The 15,551-nt window shown below is 58.3% G+C and overlaps 1 protein-coding gene across 1 annotated transcript; it reads right to left on the reverse strand.

The window, feature by feature from the left end:
• Nucleotides 1-102: 102 nt before the first annotated feature.
• On the reverse strand, nt 103-13,069 carry LOC102938934 (synaptosomal-associated protein 25). Its single transcript, XM_037884486.2, has 8 exons — nt 12,473-13,069; nt 7,245-7,397; nt 5,672-5,713; nt 5,024-5,072; nt 4,063-4,180; nt 3,591-3,725; nt 2,791-2,935; nt 103-1,957 (listed from the first exon to the last, which is right to left on the reverse strand). The coding sequence occupies exons 2-8, from the start codon at nt 7,314-7,316 to the stop codon at nt 1,889-1,891; spliced, it is 630 nt and encodes a 209-aa protein (XP_037740414.1). The 5' UTR covers nt 7,317-7,397; nt 12,473-13,069; the 3' UTR covers nt 103-1,888.
• Between the last annotated feature and the right edge of the window lie 2,482 nt (nt 13,070-15,551).

The raw sequence follows: 15,551 nt of genomic DNA on the forward strand, positions 1-15,551 counted from the left end.
CTGGGGGACGGGCACACACCCCTCCTCTGGAGCCTTTTACCGGCTGGCGAATTGGACACGGGTTGGAGTTTATCGTAAAGAAAAAGGCGCTTTTGCTTTTGCTTTTGCTTTTTTTTGTATTATGCTTTGGAAGAAAAAAATCACCTCGCTTACATCACGGATAAAAATGAAGAGGGCCCCTCACACAGACAGGGGCTTCAGTGTCACAGTGACAGATACGTTTGAAAACCAAACACACACACAGAGGGATACAACCCAGGGAGTCATCGGCATGCGCCCCACCTCCCAATTCAGCCATCCCGTCAGTCTTATTTCCCTTCATTTAGTTCATGAAATAGTTGCTTCGGGAATATCCTGTGGCGGGGAGTTCCACAGATTACCAGGAAAGGATGGAGGGGGAACTGAACCAGGGAAATCTCTGATGTCCCCCTTCTCTGATTCATCTCTCCCATCACTGCTGTTTCTCTTCAGTTGGTTAATAAAATGTTTGCTTCAGGAATATCCTGTGGTGGGGAGTTCCACAGGTTACCAGGAAAGGATGGAGGTGGAACTGAACCAGGGAAATCTCCAATGTCCCCACTCTCTGATTCATCTCTTCCATCATTCCTGTTTCTCTTCAGTTAGTTAATGAAATGTTTGCTTCAGGAATATCCTGTGGTGGGGGGTTCCACAGGTTAACAGGGAAGGATGGAGTGGAGAATTGAACCAGGCAAGTCTCTGGCCTGACCCTCTCTGATTCAGCTGTCCTGTCAATCCAGTTTGGCTTCATTTAGCTACTGAAGCATTTGTGTCAGTTGATATAGGGGCTTTCTTCAGAACAGTGTGGCCTAGTGGATAGAGCACTGGAGTGGGACTCAGAAGACCTGGGTTCTATTCCCAGCTCTGCCACGGGTGAGCTTGGGCAAGTCACTTCCCTTCTCTGTGCCTCAGTTTCCCTATCTGTAGAATGGGGATAGAGATACTGACACCACCACTCCCCTTTGTAAAGTGCTTTGAGATCTACGGATGATAAAATCTCGGGATTATTAATATCTTGTGGTGGGGAGTTCCACAGGTTAATGTGCTTCATAAAATCAGAGGCTGCTCAGAACCCAAAGTTGGCTGGGATAATGCACAAGAAAATTCCTGTCTCCCTCTCACCCCCTCCCCCACGCCCATTTCTCTCCAGAGGGCAGAGAACTGCTCAATCCCACATCTGACTGGCCCTCCCCCGGCACTCATTATCTGCCCCTGGGAAAACCCATCTCAGCCAGGGGAAGGAGCCTCAAGGGTAGGGTCATGGGGGGCGGGGGGGCGGGGGGGCATGAGGACCCAATCACAACAGGAGGGGTGGGGGAGATTAGGGTCCCATAGGAGGCAGGGCTGTGGCAGTTTGAAAATAGAGCCAAATATCCACACGTCACGCTCCAAAAATTCCCCCAGACTGGGAGAAAGTTCCTTGCAGATTCCTCCTTCTGAGTCACTGCACTGGGGCAGGATGCACTAGGGTCTGCCTTCCCTATAGCAGGGGGAGGGGGGGTCACATGTGTACCCCCCCAAGAGGAAATAAAGATTCCTCCCCCCGCCCACAACACGTGGAGCCACTATGTCTGTAGCATACTCCACCCTCCCAGCTGCGACTGAGCCTCCAACCTTCAGCTCCCAGGGACAGCCCTCTCCCACTGGAGCTACAGGAGGAGCTCCCCTAGCTGGCTGCAATAGTAAGGCTGTTATCCGCTAAGTGCCATGGCAGTGCGCACACCCTACGCCCGCCCCCAAGCATCCGAGGCTCCACCTAACACACAGCGCTGGAGACTCCAGGGCAGGTTGGACAGCAGGGACGGACAGATGGACAACCGGGAGCCGGGGTGGGGGGGCAGCGAAGCGGGAGAGCACGTGGGGCCGGGGCTCACGCATTTTTGAGAATCTTCTTGGCCCGGGTGTTGGCCTCTTGGATGCGATCTTCGTTCACGGTGACCTGCGGGGAGAGGAGCCGGCGGTGGAAGGCGCTCACGCAGCGCCCTCTGCCCTGATCCAGGCGGAGGGGATGAGACAACTCTGGGGGGGGCCACGGCTCCCTGGTAGGGGCTGCAAACCCACCCGCAGCAACCTAAGCACCTAGTTCCCGAGCAGGCGGGCGGGGGGCTACCCGGGAGCGCTGGACCTGCTGGTGCAGGTCTATCCCCTCGCTAGCAGCTGCCAGAGGGTTTCGAACCCAGGACTCCACCACTCGGAAGCCCAGCCCTCTCCCACTTGAACATAGCACCGGAAAGGGGTCGCTGGGTCCTCGAATCCCATCCCCTGCCAACCCCGCCAACCTCAGCCGATCACAGCCCAATTTAATCCCATTTCTTCTGGTGCCTTTAGCTGTCACAGCTCATCTTCCTGGGGTATTTCTAGACAGCCCTCAGCTCCCCGCTCAGCCTGCTCAACTCCTCCCTTCCCCTCACGCTCCTCGCCGCCCTTCTCCGCACCTTGAATTCCAGGAGGGACTCGCTCCTTCGGCCAGCAGCAGTAGCTGGGCTGTTATCCACCAGCTGGAGCGGGGTGCAGCGCACGATTCACAAGTGCGTGGCACGGGATGTATTCACGGTATTCGGCTGCTAGCCCACCCCTCTTGGGCAGGGGAGCAGCTGACGGCCGAGCAGTGACCCGAGCTGGAGGGCAGTTCTCAGCCTGGATCCTTAATGGGGCAAGACACTGCCCCATCTCCAGCCCCCTACAGCATCCCACTCCTTTGGCACCCCCTGCAGGCAACCAAAGGCTCAGTCTCCAGGTGGGGAGGCGGGCGTGCGGCCACGCAGCGCTCACCTTCTCCATGATCTTGTCCACCTGCTTGTTCTGGATGTCGATCTCGTTGCCCACGTCCAGCGCCATGCTCTTCAAGTTGCCCAGGATGCTCCCCACCTGCACCAGGTTCTCCTCCATCTCGTCCTCCCGCGCGTCATTGGTTATTCTGGAAGATCCGCCCCTCCCCCCGCCCCTCCCGTAAGGTGGGGAGCGTCCTGCTCCGACCCTAAACACTAACAGCACCAGCCTCTCTGCCGCCTAGGCTAAGGGAGTAGCTCCCTCTGCGACGGGGCAGTAGCAGGCTGTTATCCTCTATGCAGGCTGCAGCCACTAGAGGGAGCTGTTTAGCCAGCGATTGCACCTCTATGTGCTTTATTAGACCTTGGATTCCCGCTGCTTCCCCATTCATGGCCGTTCCCCAGTCAGGCCCTCTTTTCTGAGCCCCTCTCCCTGCAGCACAACGCCCCCCAGTGGGGCATGGAGGCCAGCACCAACTTTGAGGGGAGAGCACCCTTTACTGAGCCCCCCATCCTGCCCCCTAGCACCGCGCTGGAGCATCGAGTCCCTGATGGTCCAGAACCCTGCAGGACTGTCTCAAGAACCTGGGGTAGGGGGGTCAGGTCTTGAGGTCCCCTCCCCAGATGCAAATAACCTAAGGGGTTTGGGGTTCTCTCCCCCCAGGCAAGAGCACCCCTTCCTGAACCACCCACCCCACTCCCTTTGCTTCCAGTGGGACACCAGCAGGTGGGCTCCCAGGCCAAGGGGGCCTAGCTGGACTCAGCCCCCTGGAGGCGCCTGGGGGTGGGTCCTGCTGGCCCTACCTGTGGATGTAGTCCCCGCTCATGGTCATCTGCTCCCTTTCGTCTGCCACCCGCGAGGGCTGCGTGGAGACCACCCCGTCCTGGGTGTTGCCCCAGACCGCCTTGTACGCCTCACTGGCCTTGATGTTCTTCAGCCTCAGTAAAACAGGAGGGGGTGGAGCCGGTGAGACACAGGCCTGGGGGGTCTGACCCCCACCAGGGCAGCCAGGTCCCCCCTTTTCCCTGGCTGGGGTCTGATCCCACAGGGCTGCCCCCCAAAACCCGACTGGGGTCTGATCCCACAGGGCTGCCCCCCAAAACCCAGCTGGGATCTGATCCCACAGGGCTGCCCCAGGCCTCCCCAGGTACCCTGAGATGCAGAGGTGTGGGGCGGCTGCGTTGTCACATGGGGATGGGACCGGCAGGGTGGAGGTGACAGGGGGGCAGATCACAGGGGTGTCTCCCCTTCCAGGCGGGGGGCGGGGGGGCTTACTTGGCACAGGGGCAGACACAGAGGCCGCAGCACTTGGCCATGTCTGTCAGGTTCTTCTCCGCCTCCTTCATGTCCTGGTTGATCTGATCCAGCCCCTCGTCAATCCGGTCCAGCTGTTCTGGAGGAGGGGAGGGGCAGGTGAGTGCCGGGGCCAGGGGGGCAGATGAGGCCGTAGGGCTGGGGCAGTCCATGGGGCAGGGTGTTGGGGGGCAGATGAGGCCGTAGGGCTGGGGGAGCCTATGGGGGGTTGGGGGGAGCCCCTGGTGGGGGCAGGCTCTAGGCTGGCAGTGGACTGAGTCTTCACTTGGACCTGCCCCCAGTCAGGAGGAGCCCGGGGCTGTCTCAGGAGGCATGAACCCAGGGTAGGGTAATGGGGAGTTGGGGGTACCAGGGGGGTTCAGGTCTTGAGGTTCACCCCAGTGTACAAATAACCTACGGGGTTGGGGTTTGCTCCTCCCAGTTGAGAGTAAGGGGGGGAAGCCAATGGGGAGCACCACCCACCCCCGGCACTGAGAATTCAGTGCTGTGAGCTTCCCCACAGCAGTGCCCTGGCCAGTTCCAGCCTGGACTCCAGCCACCATGGCTGTGAGTTACTGTGTGTGTGTGGGGTGGGGGGATATTGGAGCTAGCTCCCACCCCTGCTTTCTCATGCGCTCAGCCCCTTCCCCAGCGCTGATGCCCCCCCACGCCCATGGGAGTTGGGAGCCGCACAGCCAAGGGCTGGGGGTGGGGGCACTGGCGTCTCAGGAACCGGGTCCATCCGGGACCTGGCCTGGATCCAGCAGAACCCAGGGGGGTCCAGCCTTAAACTGGAGCTGGTGCTGGTCCAGCCGGGTGGGTCTGTGACAGGAGCGACGTGGTTGGGGGGGGTTTGGGAGTGTCCCCCCCCAGGCACACACTGGCTGTGTCCTGCTCCTCCCGCCTCCCCCCCCGCCGTCCCACCCCCCAGCCTCTTTCTTACCTCCCTGTTCATCCAGCATCACCAAGATCTGGATCCCAGCGTCTTTGCTCTGCGGTGGGAGAGGAGGTAAGCGGGGAGAGGGGGGGCAGCGTTAGCAAACCCCGGCCCAGCCGCTGCCCGGTGACACCAACCTCAGAACAGCGCTCTGATGCCAGAGGCTGTGAGCTTCCCCACAGCAGTGCTCAGCCAGGGACTCTGGTGCTGTGAGCTTCCACACAGCAGTGCCCTGCCAAGAACACCGTTGCTGCAAGCTTCCCCACAGCAGTGCTCTGCCAGGAATTCCGGTGCCGTGAGCTTCCCCACAGCAGCGTCCGTACAGGAACTGCAGTGTTGTGAGCTTCCCCACAAGAGTGCCCAGCCAGGGATTCCACAGCTGTGAGCTTCCCTGCAGCAGTGCCCTGCCAGTATCAGGCTGAAGACTCTGGTGCAGTGAACTTCCCCACAAGAGAGCCCTTCCCGTACCTGGCTGGGACCTCTGATGCTGTGAACTTCCCCACAGCAGTGCCCTGATCAGTTCCAGCTGGGACTCCAGTTTTCCAGCCCCAAGGGACAGCTGCCTTTGCCATCAGCTGCTGCACAGCTCTGTATTAAAGGGGGTGCCAAGGGACCACCCCCCCATCACCCCCGGGGTCCTTGCTCAGCTCTTACCTCTTCCACCATATGCAGCATTCGACGGGTGCTCTCCAGAGACTGCAGGGGAGAACAGAGAACAGGGTGTTGGTACAAGAAACGCCGCCCGGCACTCCCATCGGCAGAGCGTACGTGCCCCTGCTGAGGAGCTCAGTACAGTGCAGCTACCTCTGGGGCACGGCCCTTCAACAGCGCAACAAAACCACAGCAAGGGTTCTTGCAGAAAGTGCCTGCATAGCTGGGGGAGAGCAAGTGGGGTGGGATGGGGTGCAATGCGGTGTGGGGGGGAGAGATGTTATGCGGGGGAGGCAGGCTGGCCCGCAAGCCTCGTGGTTACAATGTTACGCTGGGACTTAGGGGATCTGGGTTTGATTTCAGTCTCGGCCACCAATTCCCCATGAGACCTTGGGTGAGTGAGTGTGCCTCAGTTTCCCCACCTGTAAAAGATGGATGATAATCCTTCCCTTGTCTATTTAGACTGAAAGCTCTCTAGGCCCTTGCGATGTGTCTGTGCAGCGCCCTGCGCGATGGGGCCCTGATCTCGGTCACTGTGTGTCTGGGCAGCACCCAGCCCGGCAGGGCCCTGATCCCCATCGTGTGGCTGTTACTGTAATAATCTATCCGTGTGGGCTTTGCATTGAGAGACCCAGGGAGGCACCTGCCTTGTGCTCACTGAATCTGTCCCCTTCCGGGCCCCCTGTAATGAGCTCTCGACCAGCGGTTGTCCTGCCGTGGGACAGCACCCAAATCCCTTGACTCCCGCCCTGACCGTCCGCTGCGCTGTGTGTGCCCTGGGAGCGGATGAATTCACCACCTGCTAGGCGGAGCCCATTGTTCGGGCTGAAAGGGGAACAAGGCTTGCAGGCGCCAGCTGTTTCCCAGTGGCCTTTCGGTGGCCGCTCTAGTCCCTGCTCCTCTGGTTCCCAGTGACTGAGCGCCCGGTTCAGGAGCTGCCACTTCCCCAGCTGCCATTTTCACCCCACCGGTCGCCACGGGGGGCAGGGGCTGGGATTTCCTTCCCCTCCGCCTGGGCCTCGCTCTCGGCCCCGCAAGGCGGTTCGGATCCCTTTGTTCTCTCTGGCCCCATCTTTCCCCTGTTCCCCTAGGTGGGAGCATTTTCCCGTGGGTGGGGGGAAGGGGCTGGGAGTCAGGACTCCTGGGTTCTCTCCCCAGCTCTGGGAGGGGAGCGGGGGCTAGTAGTTAGAGCAGGCAGGCTGGAGTTGGGACTCCTGGGTTCTCTCCCCAGCTCTGGGAGGGGAGGGGGGCTAGTAGTTAGAGCAGGCAGGCTGGAGTTGGGACTCCTGGGTTCTCTCCCCAGCTCTGGGAGGGGAGGGGGGCTAGTGGTTAGAGCAGGCAGGCTGGAGTTGGGACTCCTGGGTTCTCTCCCCAGCTCTGGGAGGGGAGCGGGGGCTAGTGGTTAGAGCAGGCAGGCTGGAGTCAGGACTCTGCCACTGACTTGCAGTGAGGCCTTGCCCAAGTCACTTCCTCTCTCGGTGCCTCAGTTTCCGCAGTGGGGGTATTCACACGCCTGCCCCAGCGCCAGGCGCCCTGGGATGCTAGAGACGGCCCCAGCACCCTCCTCCCTGCTCACCTCATCTGTGATCTGATCCACGCGGCGCTGCACCTCCTGCGACTCGGGCCCCACAGTGCCGTTGGCTGCCATCCTGCAGGCTCCCCGGCGGAGGGCGAGTGCCTTCGGGAACACACAGGGGACGGGCTCTGCTTACGGCCTCTCCTGGATCACCTGCAGGGGGTGACGTAAAGCAGCTGCGCTAGTGTCCAGAGCCCTGCAAGCGGCAGACGAAGGCTGAGATTTCCAACCTAGGGGGCTTAGATACATCACTCATGATGGGAGTGTCTAAATCCCCTAGGCTGTGGAGCCTACAAACCTATACAAACCCTATTGGTTGGAGAGCTCAGCACAGTGCCTAGGGCTAGAAGGAACTGGCGTTTATTTATGGATGGGGGGGTGCCCTGGATGGATGGATGGATGGATGGATGGATGGATGGATGGAGCGTGATTGGATGTGCTGGGGGGAGGAGAAGGGGTGCCCGGAGGGATGGAGGGGAGTGCTGGGGTGGGAGGGATGGAGCGGGGGTCACAGACAGATGGAGAAAGATCGGGGAAAAAAAAAAAACAACATATGAAGAGAGACTGAAACGACTGGGAGTGTTACATTAGAGAGGCGTGAATAGGAGGGGACGTGAGAAACACTGTGCCCAGGAGAGAGAAGGCAGATTGGGCAGGGACCCCATCTCATCACTCAGCGACAGGCGATGGAACTGAACGTGTGGATTCGAACTCAACACCAGGAAATGCTTTTCCACACGAGGCGTCAGCCTGCGGAACTGACGGCCACCGGATGCCGCTGAGGATGGGAATTTAATGCAACCAACACCGCCTCTGGGTGGCGCTCTCTCTCCCTCTAGTGATGGTCACATACAGGGGGATTGAGCCTGCTACAGCCTTGATTTAGTGAGCAGGGACTTTTAGCTCACACAGGAAACAGAGAGGCTCACGCATTGAGATCCAGAAGTCGCAGGTCCCAGCCTCGCTGCCGACAACCCAAAGTCACAGAGGCAAGAGTCAAAAAGGGGGTCGGACTTTGATATGGAGAACAAGAATCTGCCAGGGCAGGCTAAGAAGACAGTGTAACCTACGGGGTCACGTAGGCGTCTGCTAATTGGAAATGTGCTGAAATGCAAGTACAGAGCAGGGCTTTAGGCTCCATATTATTAAAGCTAAGTGTGAACAAGAGGGATTAATAGAAGCGAGGCAAGGCATGACCTTGGGTCAGGTAGTAAATCTGGGGGGGGGGGTTTCCGGCCGGTGTTGTAGGGGAATTTGGAGGTGTCTCAGAATAGTAGCAACTGCAGAATTTGCATCGACACAAACGACATTTTAAACCATGTTGGACAACAGCCAATGAAGAAGTAGACAATATTTGGGTTTGGGGGCCCAGCTTAAATACAGCAGCAGCCAAAATACAGATCAGGTCAAAGGCAGGTTTCATTAATTAAGGGGTGTTGTTATAATTGTCTAGGGAAAGGGCAGTACCCCGGTTTTAGAGCAGAGCACGCATCTGCATCGGGGTACTGTTAGCAAATGGATTTTTTGTCCATTCTTCTCGGCCCGGGACCAGTGAGTATCCACACAGGGGCTGGTTCTGTTGTAGTGGCTGTTTGCTTTCACTCTTGATTTTTATATTAAATAAACTCTGTAATTCTCTCTCTCATGGTGTCCTTCACAGCCCTCCCTGGAATTCACTGATTTGAAATGGCTCCCGGAGGCTCCAACCATAAAGAGTTGAGTTTGGTTCTATTCCTTAGAAGGAAAGGATTCATTGGGAAGCTGTAAATCCAGACAGGGAGAGAAATCTCCTGCTTCAGGATTTATGCTGATCATAGAATATCAGGGTTGGAAGGGACCTCAGGAGGTCATCTAGTCCGACTGCCTGCTCAAAGCAGGACCAGTCCCCAATTTTTGCCCCAGATGCCTAAATGGCCCCCTCAAGGATTGAACTCACAACCCATGGTTTAGCAGGCCAATGCTCAAAGCACTGAGCTACCCCTCCCTCCTGTGATCTCTGTGAGAGGTCGGGGTGAGAGGCAAACTGTCCCACGTCTGCTACTGTAGGGTTCTGATACTTTCCTCTGTTGCAGCCAGTGCTGGGAGTTGTCAGAGACGGGAGACCAGGCTTTGAGTCTGATCCAGTCTTGCAGTTCCTATGTTCAGCTAGCATCTACATGCCCTGATCAGGGATCAAGACCCATTGTGCCATGCACTGCATAGTCCCCGACCGAGATCAGGGCCCCCCTGTGCCAGGCACTGCACAGTCCCCGACCAAGATCAGGGCCCCATTGTGCCGGGCGCTGCACAGATCTCACTGAGATCAGGGTCCCATTGTGCCGGGCGCTGCACAGACAGAGCGAGAGACAGTCCCTGCCCCAAAGAGCTAAACAGTCTAAACAGACAAATGGTAAACTGAGGCACAGAGCAACGCAGTGACTAGTCCATGGTCACCGACGGAGTCTGCGGCAGAGCCAGGAATGGCCTCCAGATCTCCCACGTCCCATCGTTACTCAGAGCACCTTTCACACTCCCTCCGTATTTGTCTTTCGTTGTCCCTGATCTGATTTTCGACCTTGTCTTTTTCATTTAGTTTCACCCCCCACCCCCTGTCTAAAGCAGACCCCGATACTGCTAGGGCCAAACCCACAACACTGACACGGGTCAGAACCAGGCCAGAACCCCAGGCCCCTGCCCCCTCGCTGCGAGATCTAAATCAGCGCCCCTACGGCCTCGTGTTATGCCAAGATGCTCAGCTGTTACTTCACCTCTACTAACGTATGGAGAGAGATTTGCCAAGTATCCTCCCCACCCACACCCACAACACCCCCCTTTCCTGGGGGGCAGGGGGGAACCAGTGACAGCTTATTTTTAACATGCCTCGCTGGGGAGTCTGGCGGGGGAGCTGCAAGCGAGCGGCAGCAATCAGCTGCCTCATAATAAGGGCTCTGTGGCCGGTGCCGGGAGAGGAGGTGGGGCAGGATGACAGGGGGTGTCATCCCCGGGGCTGTGCCTCCCCGGCGGGATTACTAACCAGGCTCTGAGGCCGGGGCGTACGGCCCGGAGGCAGTGCCTGGAGAAAGGCATCCTCAGATCTGTCCGGGAAGCCCCACGCTGCAAACAGTGATGGGGGTGTATCAAGAGGGGGGCGCTCTTCCTTCCCAGTACTGAGCCCAATGGGGCACCAGGGGGCACTGTGCTGCAGGGAGTGGGGTGGGGGCTCAGCGGGGGGCGCTCTCCCCTGGCAGTCAGTGCCAGCCCCAGTGCGGTACTAGGGGGCGCTATGGGGCAGGGAGCGAGGGGGGGGTCAGCAGGGGGAGCCCTCCCCTCCCAGTCAGCTGTCTCATAATATGGGGGGTATGGGCGGAGCTGGGACGATGCAATCGTTCCTGCCGTCTGGGCACTCAGCGCTCCTTGGATGAGCAGCGCCAGGGTCGCTGTGGTTCTAAACTCCCCTGCACTGTAACTTCCGCCGAACACATTATCCGTCGTGTCGTGCCGCAGCGACCATCACCCAGGGATCTCAGAACACTTCAGAATCGCCTGTGAAGGATCGTTGTCCCCATTTTACAGGGAGGGAAACTGAGGCACAGAGTGGCGGGGAAGGTCACAGCCAGCCAGTGGCAGTGCCGAGGAACAGAACCGGGGAGTCATGAGGCCAAGTGCCCCCTGCTCTAACTCACAGATCACTCCTCCCTCCCCAGAGCTGAGGAAAGAACCCAGGAGTCCTGGCTTCCAGTCTCCTGTACTAACCAGTAGACACCACTCCCCTCCCAGAGCTGAGGGTAGATCCTAGGAGTCCTGACTCCCAATCCCCCAACCGGCTCTAACCACTAGGCTAGACCATTCTTACTCAGGTCTGCAAACTAAGGAAACCACCTTTGTAAACCCCAGAACTGAAATGTAGCTAGGCCCCCCTGTGCTTTGGCCAGACTGCACTGTGAGGCATCTATGATCCGCCTACAACATTAGGACCCAGGAAGGACCAGGGCTAAGGGCCTGGTTCCGGCTCTGCCACTGATTCACTGCGTAACCTTGGGCAAGTTACTCCCTCTCTCTGGGGTCCATCTCCCAGCCCCACGGACCGGCTCCCAGCCAGCAGCACGGGTCCATTTCATGCTTAACCAGATGGACTCCTTTGTAGATGGGCACATTTAGGGTTTGATCCTGTTGGGTGCCAAGTCCCCCCTGCTCTAACTGGTGCCAAGTACCTCCTGGGTGGTGCTGAGAGGCCCTCCGCTCCTGCTGAAATCAACGAGCCTCGGGCAGAGTGGGGGATGCTGGGCCCACGGCAGGATCAGGAGCTGGGGAAGCTGGAGATACCATCTCATGCGGCCAGAGCCCCTCAGAACATGGGACTGCCCTGCCCACGGGAAATCCAGGCACTGGGCTGTGTCCCCAAAGCCGAACATTTGAAACTGTTCACGGAATAACAATTCCAAACACGTCCATTTGGAAACTTCAAAATGACCCTCTGGGACAAATTTGATCCCGTCCAAACATGACAGTGCAAATGGGAATAGTAAACAGAAAAGCTCTAAATGATAGTATAATATAATGGGGTCATCTTTTTGTTCTGTGTCTGTACAGCGCCTGGCACAATGGGGGACTGGTCCAGTACTGGGATAACAAGGTGCTACCGTAATACACCTAATAGCAATACAAATGTACAGCGCCTAACACAATGGGGGTCTGGTAAGAGCCATGCCAGGTTGGCCCCTCTGTGCCAGAAGCCATCGATCTTCCACTCCCAGATCCAACACCTGCTGCCCTTGGCACCCCGGATGGAGACGAAGGTCTGGCAGTGGGGGGGGAGGCGGGGAAGGGGTTTGAAAAGGACCAGCTCAGAGGCAGGGAAAGTCCCAGGAATGATCCAGATGGGAGCGTGAGGCTGGGAGGGGGTGGAGAGATAGGTTGACCAGCCCCCCTCCCTCCTGCCAGCCACAGACTGCCCCACCCCACAGACCCCCACCCCCTCTGTCTGGAATCTTCATGGACCCCATCTACTCAGACCCCCCAAAGCCTCCCCCAGACCTCCCTGCAATCCCCCAATTCTCTCCAGACCAGACCCTCCTTTCTCCATCCTCCTACCCAGACCCTCCTCCAGAGACCCTCCCACTCCCTGCCCAGATCCCCTCCCACTGCCCCATCCACCCTCCCCTTTACAGACCCGCCCCCAACCCCAGGGCCGGGGGATCCTCACCCCCCTGCATCCCCCGCCCCAGAGGAGCGGCTCCCTCCCCTTTTACCTGTTGCTAGCTCAGTTCCAGGATCCCTGTTCTGTTTCCAGTCACAGCAGCTCAGAGTCTCTGTCTGCTCCTCTGAGAGGTGGGGGGGGGGGTTGGCCCCACCTCTAGGGGGCTCCCATTGGACAGTTGGCCTAGCTGGCAGCTCAGGATGCTTTCCCATTGGCTGCCAGCAAAAGGGGGGTCAGGACCGGGTGGGTTAAGAGCCTGAGGCTGGTACCCACCCACCCACCTGAGGATGCTGTTACCAGGGGCAACCTCCAGCCTATGACGTTAGCTGGGGAGCAGTGAGGCCGGAGATGGCGACTTGGCATGGTAACCCGGGCAACATGCCCGGCAACTTGCATGGCAACCTGGCCAACTCGCCTAGGCAGCTTGGTACTGCAACCTGGGCAATTTGGCGTGGTAACCTGAACCACCGGCCATGGCGCCAGGCAACCTGGGCACCTAGCCTGGTAACATGGGCCTCTTTGTAACCCAGGCAACCTGGCCTGCCGGCAATCTGGGCCGCGCTCCTGGGAGCCGACTGGGCAGCCTGGCAGTGACGTGGCATCCAGACTCGCTTGGGCCCTTTCAATCCCGCGCCCCTGAGGAGGAAAAGGGCCGTGGCTTGAACTGGTGCTTGGCAGGGAGCTGCCTGGCTGAGGATAGTCCAGCAGGGGGCGATGGATTCCACCGGGGGGGAAGGGGGGGCCTATCGCAGCTGCTGCCAGGGCGGGGCTCAGTTGACAGGCCCACGGCTGGCAGAGCCCTGTAGCTTTTCACTCTCATCCATGACTCTGCACCTGCCACAACATGACAGGGCCCTTTGTAATAGAGCCTCAGGCCGGGCTGTGCACACAGTGTGACTGTCTTAAGCAGGCAGTGACTCAGGACTCCTGGGTTCGTCTCCCAGCTTTGGGAGGGCAGTGGGGTCTTGTGGCTAGGACGGGAGTGGGGGCTGGGCATAGGCGCGGGAAGCAGGGGGTGCTGCAGCACCCCCAGGTTTTACGCGGGGCTCAGGCTGCCGGCCCCGCGCCTGGGGCTCCACGCCCACCCCCAGCGATGTCCCGTCTTGGACCCCTTCCCCCTGTCTGTGTTCCCCCCCACCCAGAGCCACTGCTCTGCTCCTGGTCCCAGTTCCAGGGGGTGGGGGTGAGGTAAAAACAGGGCTTTGTGGTTTCGCTGGCTTTCAGCACCCCCACTATAAAAAGTGTTCCAGCACCCTTGGGGCTAGGAGTCAGGACTCCTGGGTTCTGCTCCCAGCACTGAGAGAAAAGTGGGGTTTAGTGGTTAGAGTAGAGTGCGAGGAGTCAGGACTCCTGGGTTCCATGCCCAACTTTGGGAAGGGCGTGTGGGCCTAGTGATTAGAGCAGGGGAACTGGGAGCCAGGACTTCTGGGTTCTGCTCCGAGCTGGGGAGTGGGGGCTAGTGGTTAGAGCAGGGAGGCTGGGAGCCAGGACTCCGTGGGGCTAACAGTCAGAGGCTCTTGGCCAGCATTAGGTGGGATGAGGGGCTGTGGTGAGCCCACAGGAGAGAAGGTAACAGGCTGTGGATACAACAAGCCTAGCGCTTTCTTCCCCCATAGGCATAACAGTCTCATGGGGACGCCTGCTAAACTGCGAACAACTCCCTGTGCAGCAGGTGTGATCCAGGCAGCCCCACATGTCCCAGCCTGCCAGCTGAACTGTGACTGGGCTGCTCGAGGCCCCGACCAAACTGGTTCCTCTACACGCTGGGTGTGCCGAGGTTATTCAGTTCACAGATCACTGGAGAGTTGCTTTATGCCTTAAGCCCTGACCCTGCACCTACCCCGGAGAATGGGACAAGAGGAGGGGCGGGGGTGCTGGCACCTGCTCAAGAGAACCTCGGTTCAGCTGCTATTGAATAACAGTTTGAAGTGGGTTGTCGCTTCACATTTATGGTCATGCAGTGTGCAATTCACTGCATACACTAATTCATTCTCACCCCTCCCCTGGGAGAGGAATGCTATTCGGTGCACCACGGTAGCTGGCAGGCTGAGGCGTGGACCAGCGCCCCGTGGGGCCAGGCACTGGACTTTTTCTATTGCAATTACATGTACTGCAGTAGCATCTAGGTGCCCCAGCCCAGAGCCAGGCCCCCCTTGTGCCAGGTGCTGTGCAAACGCCGAACACAAAAGATGGACACAAATGATGGAATCCATTTTGAAGCACTTGGAGGAGAGGAAAGTGATCAGGAACAGTCAACATGGATTCACCAAGGGCAAGTCATGCCCAACCAACCTGATTGCCTTCTATGATGAGATAACTGGCTCTGTTGATATGGGGAAAGCAGTGGACATGATAGATCTTAACTATAGCAAAGCTTTTGACACGGTCTCCCACAGTATTCTTGCCAGCAAGTTAAAGAAGTATGGGCTGGATGAATGGACTATAAGGTGGATAGAAAGTTGGCTAGATTGTCGGGCTCAACGGGTAGTGATCAACGGCTCCATGTCTAGTTGGCAGCCGGTATCAAGCGGAGTGCCCCAGGGGTCAGTCCTGGGGCTGGTTTTGTGCAACATCTTCATTAATGATCTGGAGGATGGGATGGATTGCACCCTCAGCAGATGACACTAAGCTGGGGGGAGAGGTAGATACGCTGGAGGGTAGGGATAGGGTCCAGAGTGACCGAGACAAATTGGAGGATTGGGCCAAAAGAAATCTGATGGGGTTCAACAAGGATACGTGCAGAGTCCTGCACTTAGGAAGGAAGAATCCCAGCCACCGCTACAGGCTGGGGACCGACTAGCTAAGCAGCAGTTCTGCAGAAAAGGACCGGAGATTCCAGTGGATGAGAAGCTGGATATGAGTCAGCAGTGTGCCCTCATTGCCAAGAAGGCTAACGGCATATTGGGCTATATTAGTAGGAGCATTGCCAGCAGCTCGAGGGAAGTGATTATTCCCCTCTATTCGGCACTGGTGAGGCCACTCCTGGAATATTGCATCCAGTTTTGGTCCCCCCCACCCCCCCACTACAGAAGGGATATGGGCAAATTGGAGAGTCCAGCGGAGGGCAACAAAAATTATTAGGGGGCTGGGGCACATGACTTATGAGGAGAGGCTGAGGGAACTGGGGTTAT

The sequence above is a fragment of the Chelonia mydas genome, chromosome 23 (genome assembly GCF_015237465.2).
Source record: "Chelonia mydas isolate rCheMyd1 chromosome 23, rCheMyd1.pri.v2, whole genome shotgun sequence".
Taxonomy (NCBI): domain Eukaryota; kingdom Metazoa; phylum Chordata; order Testudines; family Cheloniidae; genus Chelonia; species Chelonia mydas.

Coding starts and splice junctions, on each gene's coding strand:
- LOC102938934 (XM_037884486.2), bottom strand. CDS start 7,316: ATGGCAGCCAACGGCACTGTGGGGCCCGAGTCGCAGGAGGTGCAGCGC. Junction 5,073..5,671: donor TGCTGCATATGGTGGAAGAG/GTAAGAGCTGAG, acceptor CTCCCACCGCAG/AGCAAAGACGCTGGGATCCA. Junction 1,958..2,790: donor TGGACAAGATCATGGAGAAG/GTGAGCGCTGCG, acceptor CTCTCCCCGCAG/GTCACCGTGAACGAAGATCG.